Raw genomic sequence first — 8690 nt, 5'->3', positions numbered from 1 at the left:
GGGGGGGGGGGGGGGGGGGGGGGGGGGGGGGGGGGGGGGGGGGGGGGGGGGAGTAAAGAACAACATTGTTAGGCAGTGCAGGGACTGGAAGACGACGGGGTGGTAGATGGAGATTACATATGTCTACAGAGAGCAAAATATGGTAGCTAACAATTTAAAAAAATTAGCGAGACGCCGAAGAATGACTTGGGAAGTTATTAATACACCATCAACTGACATCACTCGTGTGCTAATGGAGGATAGGGAAGGAGTCATGAGACCTCGTTGGTTAGCTGAGGACTGAAGTTAATGTGCTATAGGAATCATGTGCCATTCATTTACAAGAATCATGGGTCATTCGGATCCGCTCAGGACAAATTATATTATGAATCAAGAATAAATGTTCATTTTTAATACGGAGTATACTGAAAGTTCATTATTGATATACTAGTTATCAAATAATGAACCTTTCATATACAAATAATGAACATTTAATGTATTAAAAAAAATGAACTTTTAGTATCTTGAAAATATACTTTATATCAGTGGTTTATATTATAATGTGGACCATGGTCTATGGTATAATGATTGTCCACTCGGTCACCCCTTTCAAGGCCTATGCGTTTTATACTTTTATATTACATTACAAAAATGTTGACCGACCTTCTTAGGTTAGTATACCTCTTTGTAGTCCTTTGGTAGTTAAGGTCACAAAGCAGAATTTACTATGTACAGTTGTATACAACCTCGGGCAATGACTAAAGGTTTAATTTCCCTCGTAACTCAAAAAATTGCAAACAAATGTAGCACATATTAAATAACAATAGCTTAAATATCCATAAAGTTCAATATTTTATGAACGAAAGCTGTAGTGTTAGTGATATGACAATGTAGTCATACCACAATATATTCCATCCTTTTTTTTTCCCCAATACATGGGGAAGGGAAAGAGAGCTAAAAGATTTTTTTTTTTTTTTTAAAGGTGGTTTAAACATACAAGTCTTGTTCAAGCAATGCCAATAATAGGGATAAAGAGCAACATTGCTAGGGAGCTGAGTGCAGGGATCGGAAGAAGAGGAGCGGCAGATGGATATTACACGGGTCTATAGAGAGCAAAATATGATAGTTGACACTTTAAAAAAATTAGCGAGATATTGAGGAACGATTTAAAAAATGATTGGTACACTTATACACCACCAACTGGCATCATTCGTGTGCTAATAGAAGATAGGGAATGAGTCTTGAGACCTTGTTGGTTAGCTAGAGGATTGAAATTATTAATCAGTGTAATAGACTGAACCCAAGCCCCTACTGATCGAAAAATTATATCAACAAAATTAGCAATTTCATGTATTTTACTTTAAAATTACAAATCAATGAGAAAAAAAATCATGATAGATTATCATCCAATTTAAATGAGTTTGCCTTGTTAAGAATATGTATGCTTATTAATCAATCAATTATAGAATATTGCCCATCTATATTATTTTTTGAACCAAGCAATATCATAACTTCATTTTTTTTTTTGTACATTCCATTTTTAGTGGAGTTTTTTTGGGATAAATAATACTTACTACAAAGAACTCTAAAAGGACAATTAATCAAAACATATAGTTATCTCAAAAAGTAATTCAATAGGAGAGTTAATCAACTCCACATTTGAGTGGAGGAGGCCAATAAATGTGAATAATAATTATGAAAGAATGTATCATACCTCTTCTTTTTTTTTTTTTTTTTACGAGAAAAACTCACATACTACTAACTGGTGAGGGTACGCACCAAGTAAATTCTGCTCAGGTATAATAGCTCACAGATCACACTAAATATGAAAGAATGTCAATTATTTCTTTATATGGTGGATTGTTAGGACCCAACCAAAATGATGGCAAGTCACAGTATGGAAAGTTGAACTTAAAATTGGTAAATAATCAAAGAAAATACTACACAAACTTAGTCAAGTATCTTGTAATAATTTGATAATATTACTATTATCATTTTAAATGGAAGATCACAGGTTAAATTCCAGAGTTGACATTATTATGCTAAACACTTATTATGAATGGCACTCAGTTTCTAAAAATGTTCACCATATTTTGTGACAGAAAATGATTTGTATTTGATTAAAAAGTTGAGTTATTTCCATTAGAGTAAGGTGTGGCAACTAATTCACGATAATCAATGAATATAAAAAGCTTTATTACCATATCAGATAGTGAAATTTTTTAATCATGAAACTTTATATTTATACGAAATAGGTCAATATCTCATCATACGATATTGTCGAGTTGGCGAAAGTATAATACCTAAACCTAATCAAGTATGTATGGAAAGGTTTTCTAAATAGCTAATTTTGAAATTTGGTTACAAAAATAGGTCATGCTCCGATATAATATACTAATTTATTTTTAAATGATATTCATTTATAGATTTATCAAATGTAAAATAATTTAAATATGATTATTACAATGTGTAGAAATATGATTTTGTATTTACTTTTTAATCAGTATAACTTTGACATAAACGCCATAATTTATACATTAACTAATAACTTAATACATTATAATTATTATAATGTGTTAATATATGATTTTTTTTCTCGGTTATCATTAGTTCTGTTATGGTAACAAGAATTTTTTAAGACCCTATATATATATAATTATATCCCAAATAATTGGAGGAATAGATTAGAAAAAGAAATACGGAGTATTAGAATCAGCGAATTGCCTCACCGGAATCCGGACCCGATTAGATCGGTCCGGAGAGTTCGCACCGGCGAATAAAGTCTTATAAACCTCCGAATCACCGTCGGCGTGATTCAAAAACACCGATTGACAGGAAGAGAACCGGAAAACAGGGACCGTTCTGACAGGGAGAGGGGGAAATTTTGTGAAAAATAGCCCTCTCGATCTCCGATCACGGTTCCGGTGAACCTAGGAGACGGCCGAGAGGGAAGATCCTCGAATTGGCGCATATGTGTCACGGATTCTCAATTTTTGATGCGCCGATCCAATGCCCGGACAGCGAGCAATAGTACCGACGAGGTGAGAAAGGACGATTATCGCGAAATGGATACCGTCAAGCTCCAGTTCCGGCCTCCCCGATCCGCTTTCCGGAGCCCTGCCCGGAACAGCCAGAAATCGAAACTCATATTCTATGTTTCGGTTGTGTTACTTCTAGCGTTTTTTTGTTACATTTTCGTTTTCTCTAAAAATATTAGGGCTAGATACGCGGTAAAGACGAATTACGGGATTGTGATCGATGGCGGAAGTACGGGAACGAGGATACACGTGTTTGAGTATGAGGTCAGGAATGGAATGCCGTTGTTTGATTTTGGGGAAAAAGGTTTGCATTCGATGAAGGTGAATCCGGGGCTTTCGGCGTATGCGGAGGAGCCGGAGAAGGCGGCGTCGGCGATTGCTGAATTGGTGGAGTTTGCGAAGAAGAAGGTGCCGAGGAAATTTTGGGGAAAAACAAAAATTCGGCTCATGGCCACTGCAGGGATGAGGTTATTGGAGTCTAAGGTGCAGAAGAGGATTCTGAATGTATGCCGGAAGGTCTTGAGGGGTTCCGGTTTTATATTCCGGGATGATTGGGCTTCTGTTATATCAGGTATAAGAAAAATGGCTTGCAAAAGTTTTATCATTACATCAATAGGCATGGCTTTTATCCAGTAAACAAATTACCAGAATCTATGATGGCATATCAGCTCCATTGTAAATAACTGCCTAAGTATTTCTATATTTTTGCAAGCAATGCCTTGAAATTAGAAGTTTTACATAAGCTTTTTCATTACAAGTTTAATCTTTGCTTTAAATTACTGAAGTTTAGCAATGCATTTCTTGGTTTAGGCTCTGATGAAGGGGCGTATGCTTGGGTTGTTGCTAATTATGCCCTTGGAACTCTTGGTGGCAATCCTAAGCAAACAACAGGAATTATTGAACTTGGTGGCGCGTCAGCTCAGGTTTAAATTTCAGCTTTTTAAGTTTAGTTCTTTCAAGTATGAATGTGTTTTTGTGTGATTACAAACACGACAGAGTGTGCATATAACTCCCTTGTTAGGAGCTTTGGATAGGTTAGATGTACATGTGTTATAATTAGGTTACCACGAGTCTGGAATCCAAGACCTCAAGTCACAATTTATCTCCCTCTTGACCATTTACTGTCAAAGAGAAATTTTATGATGAAATTCTAGTTTCTTGTGCTTCTCCCTTATTTTTCATATATCTTTATGTCCCTTGTTATCAACATATCAGGGGAAATATTTGCATTTATTTGCCAAATGCTAAAATAAAAGCATGAGGGTATCTAACTTGCACTAGTTATGTTACATGTCAACCAACTCAACTCAAGCATACCCTAATTCCAATCCGTGGTTGACTACATGGATTACATCTCATTCAACACAAATAAGCACTAAATCCACCATGATCCATTGAGTTTTCTTATCTTTCTTCAAAACTTTAAGTTCAAATAATGGTCTACCTCTTAACTCCTATCTGCTGTTACTACCATGCAATCACTCATTGTAATTGTTGCTTCCAAAGGCTGTGTATTGAATATGTCCAGACTGTCTCAATTGATTTTTTTTAATCAAGTACGGAGTATCTTAAATTGCGTTGCTTATATCTTCCTTCAAATAAAGTCATTTGTAATATGGGCCTTTCTTGTATTCATACATCCATTTTAGCAATCATAGTCTCTCTTTTTTTTTTTTGGTGTGTGTGTGTGTGGATATTTTACATCATTGCTCCCTAGATATCATCATAAGCATAGAAGGCCCGATGGCTATTCAATAAGATTTTCCTATAATTCATACATCCTTATGTTTACATTGAGCATGTTGCACTTGAACCATGTATCACACTATCACCATACTTTACCCCTTCTGTTTGTATGAGACTATGAGAGTGAGTATCATCAATTCTGATATAGTAGATACGAGCATTGGATTACGATTGTTAATTTATTATGATCTATTGTTATGAATTTTCAGGTCACCTTTGTTTCTAGCGAGCCTTTTCCCCCTGAATACTCAACTAAAATTAAGTTTGGGAATCATACTTACAGCCTTTACAGTCACAGCTTACTTCATTTTGGTCAGGTATTGTCCATGCTGAAATGGTAGTGATAGCTTGTAGCTCATATATTCATTGTCTGTAGTACCTGTATGATGTGTCTAGTGCTAGCTCATCTATTAATTCACTAATATTTAGCCTCTCTCGGCAAGAACTGTGAAGATAACTGTAACGTACCTCACTTAGTTGCCGAGGTTGCAGAATTGCCTATTGATTTAAAATATTTGATTGTTATGCCTTCTTTTGTTCAATAATTGTTTTCTGGAGGAGGCTAAGCAATTTTGGATTGTCCAGAATAACATAGAATAGTCAAATGTGAAAAGTATAGATGAGTTCTTTTGAAATTGTGTGTATTTCTTATCTGTTGTTTTTTATTCTGTGTTATTTTACTTCTGATAAATTGTTTAATGAGTGGACGTGGAAGCGTGGAACCTTATGAACACTTTGCATGAGACATATACTAATCTATGGCTTGGGAAGTATTGCAGAATGTTGCATTTGATTCATTGCGGGAGTCCCTAGGTGCAAGAGGGAATGATCTAGGTAAGCGAAATGCTTTTTTGTTGGTAATTTTGTGTCTTTGTCAGGGGATAACTTTTGAATATTGCAAGTGACTTTGTGTAGGATTTTGTATTTTTATCAGTTGTTGTTCTGTAATAAAGGAAATATATAAATAAATAAATATAGAACCAGTTAAGTGTAGTTGTCAAGTGTGTATGCTCTTTCTTTTTCTCAAAAGTGCTAATTTATGCTTTGCTAGAATTTGGAGTTCTGGATACCATTTCTTGTCTGGAACTAAGGAAACAATTGTTTGCTCGCAATGGGCCTCCGTGAAAATCTAAATGATCAAAGGTTTTGGCTTGCTTGTACATGTACAAGCACGCATAAAAATGTTCAAAATTCATAGTTTTCTTTTAAAAGCTTTTCTATAAGATGATTATCAATCCACAAGAAGTTTCAGTTTCATAGCCTCTATGATGTCAGCTTTTGTATTTCAGGGATAACGTTCTTTTCTTGATGCATGATAATTTAGCAGTTGAGGGTGGACTCTCTCTCTCTCTCTCACACACACACACACATACATATACACTCTCTCTCTTTTTGATGGATTGCACTATTGCACTTAGATGATATTAGTCAAATTTCAGGGTTAGCTATTGAGAAAGGTTCCTAGATAACTTTTAATTCACGAATGCTATTTTCTAACCAATTGATTGTTGGCTTGTGGCTTAAGCTTGTAAAGACTCCATAAAAAAAATATGATGCGTATTCTTAAGGTTTTTACTTTATCTCACCACTGATGCAGCTATTGACTCCCTTCAAAGTGCTAAACCAATGGATCCTTGCACCCCTAGAGGGTATGCACGTGACACAGAACCATGGAAATTTTCCCCTAGTTATTCTGCTGAAAAGAGTAGATATCTATCAACATTGAATCCCATTGGTAACTTCACTGAGTGCCGATCTGCTTCGCTGTCGTTGTTGCAGAAAGGCAAAGGTACGCTTCTGTTTTCTTTTATGTAAAAAAAGCATTCAATTTCAATTGTTTTATTTGCCTCTCAGAATTGACCATCATGTTGCTTAAATGCAAATGGATGAAGCTTTTGTTATTGTCACATGCAGAAAAGTGCCCACATAAAAGTTGCGATATTGGTTCAGCATTTATACCAAAGCTACAGGGAAAATTTTTGGCTACTGAAAATTTCTTCCATACTTCTAAGGTTGCAATTAATTCTTTCCTGTTTGACTATACTTGTGCACATTGATGAACAGTAGTATTTCATCGTGTTTTAAACCTTGCTCCATTCCCTAAGACCGATTTTAATGCCATTTTCTTCTCTATTCTGAACAGTTCTTTGGATTGTCCCCAAAGTCATTTCTTTCTGATCTGATGGTTGCTGGGAAAAGATTTTGTGAAGAAGATTGGTCAAAGTTGAGGACGGAGTACCACTCACTAGCAGAGGAGGATATGCTTCATTATTGCTTCTCCTCAGCGTATATCGTGGCCTTACTTCACGACAGTCTTGGAATTGCTTTGGATGATGAAAGGTACTACTACCCGTATAGTCGTATAAAACCAAAAGATCCATTTCCAGTACAATACTCAAAAAGTAATCAAACTGTGATCTAGTTTCCACATATACTATCACATTCTAACTTCATTCTAATTGAAACGCCACATTGAGCAGGATTGGATACGCTAATCAAGTGAAAAACGTCCCCCTTGACTGGGCACTAGGAGCATTCATCTTGCAGAGTAACTCCGATCTGGAAGAAGGGACCTCCAACTGGTTTGCATTCATGTTCGGTGATGACTTGTCTATTTCAATACTCGTGCTTGGCATTTCCATTTTGTTGATTTTTGTGACATTGTATGTAAGGAAGTGGAGAAATCCTCAGTTGAAGACTGTGTATGATCTGGAGAAAGGAAAGTATATAGTTAAACGCGTTGCTAGGTACTCATAGCTTATCTCCTCCTTCGATAGGAGAGACTAAAACGCGATCCCAAGGAGGACGATCCAATTGGACTGGACATCACCCCCGCCTTTTTTGCCTGCCCGATTCAGTCGAAGCCATCCGTGCAAAAGGGCATGCATGCTTATTTTATGGACACGAAACTAAGTTGTTGTATAGATAGCGTAAAACCAGGTCAGGTAGCAGACAGCAGAATGTAGGGAGAAGCATGCTGTGACTGTTGGGGATAAATGGATAATTGGCCACTATGTATTCAAATAGTGTTACTATATAATGTTTCTGTGAATTCATTTCCATATTGAGTGTCATTATCAACAGGGAATGCTCTTCTTTCTTGATGTGTTGATCGATAATTAGTTAAGGGGTTAACCTTTTTTTATTTTTTATTTTTTATTTTTGGATTTTCCAGGGTGCGTAAGGTAGGAAAGTATTTGGTGACGGGCCTTTTAGGGTTGCCGTGTATCGTGTGATGTGATGTTGGTGTTCCATTTCGTGTGACTGAGAGTGATGGCCAAAGTGAGAACGAGTGATTGAAAGTGATGATAGCCAAAAAGAAAATTGTAATATCACTAAGGAAAATGATAACTGTTATACTTTGAAGAATGAAATTTCTATTTTTAAATTAATCAGAGCATGTCACGTTTAATGAAAATTTAGTTAGAGCATGTCGCGGTAACGGAAATTTAGCGGGAATTAATTATAAAATAGAGTAAGAAGTCACCGTATTTATATAACGATTTTGAAAAACTTAATATAAAATTTGTGTATGCTATGACATAATATTTCAATGACAATTCTGCATCTCAAAGTTATAGGTCTTGGCCTATATGATCGAGGTTAGCCCAAGAGCAATTCCACTACCAATCCTTATACCATGGATCGCGTTCACAATGCACTGTGGATTCTGGTGCATGTGTATGTGTCTTATGTTATGAAATTTTATGTTGTAAGAGTCTGAATTCTGTACCTGAAACAAATTTTTTGTGTCTTATATTGTGAAATTCTGTGCCTATGAACACAAATTATGTACTTAAATCATATTTGAAAAATAAGTAAACATATAACATGTGTATATGTCTTGTGTTGTAATTTTTTGTGTCTTTGTGTTATATGAAATTATGTACCTCATCGTTTCGATCTAGGGCCTATAATGTTACGTGG

At 35.8% G+C, this 8690-nt stretch overlaps 1 protein-coding gene across 7 annotated transcripts; it reads left to right on the top strand.

The window, feature by feature from the left end:
* Positions 1–2658: 2658 nt before the first annotated feature.
* On the top strand, positions 2659–8108 carry LOC116025300 (probable apyrase 6). Of its 7 annotated transcripts, none has more exons than XM_031266495.1 (9): positions 2659–3588; positions 3828–3940; positions 4973–5080; positions 5543–5597; positions 6361–6552; positions 6678–6775; positions 6907–7103; positions 7244–7345; positions 7939–8108. In XM_031266495.1, exons 1-9 carry the CDS (start codon positions 2976–2978, stop codon positions 7997–7999), a joined length of 1539 nt encoding a protein of 512 aa, XP_031122355.1. In that variant the 5' UTR covers positions 2659–2975; the 3' UTR covers positions 8000–8108. The 7 variants fall into 7 exon arrangements, with proteins under 7 accessions (XP_031122355.1, XP_031122354.1, XP_031122357.1 ...); XM_031266494.1 differs by having other exon boundaries at positions 7244–7357; XM_031266497.1 differs by having other exon boundaries at positions 7244–7362.
* Positions 8109–8690: the final 582 nt, after the last annotated feature.

This window comes from Ipomoea triloba, chromosome 7 (assembly GCF_003576645.1).
Source record: "Ipomoea triloba cultivar NCNSP0323 chromosome 7, ASM357664v1".
In the NCBI taxonomy this organism is placed as follows: domain Eukaryota; kingdom Viridiplantae; phylum Streptophyta; class Magnoliopsida; order Solanales; family Convolvulaceae; genus Ipomoea; species Ipomoea triloba.
The sequence above is the reverse complement of the archived record's forward strand: the minus strand, read 5'-3'. Positions and strand labels throughout refer to the sequence as shown.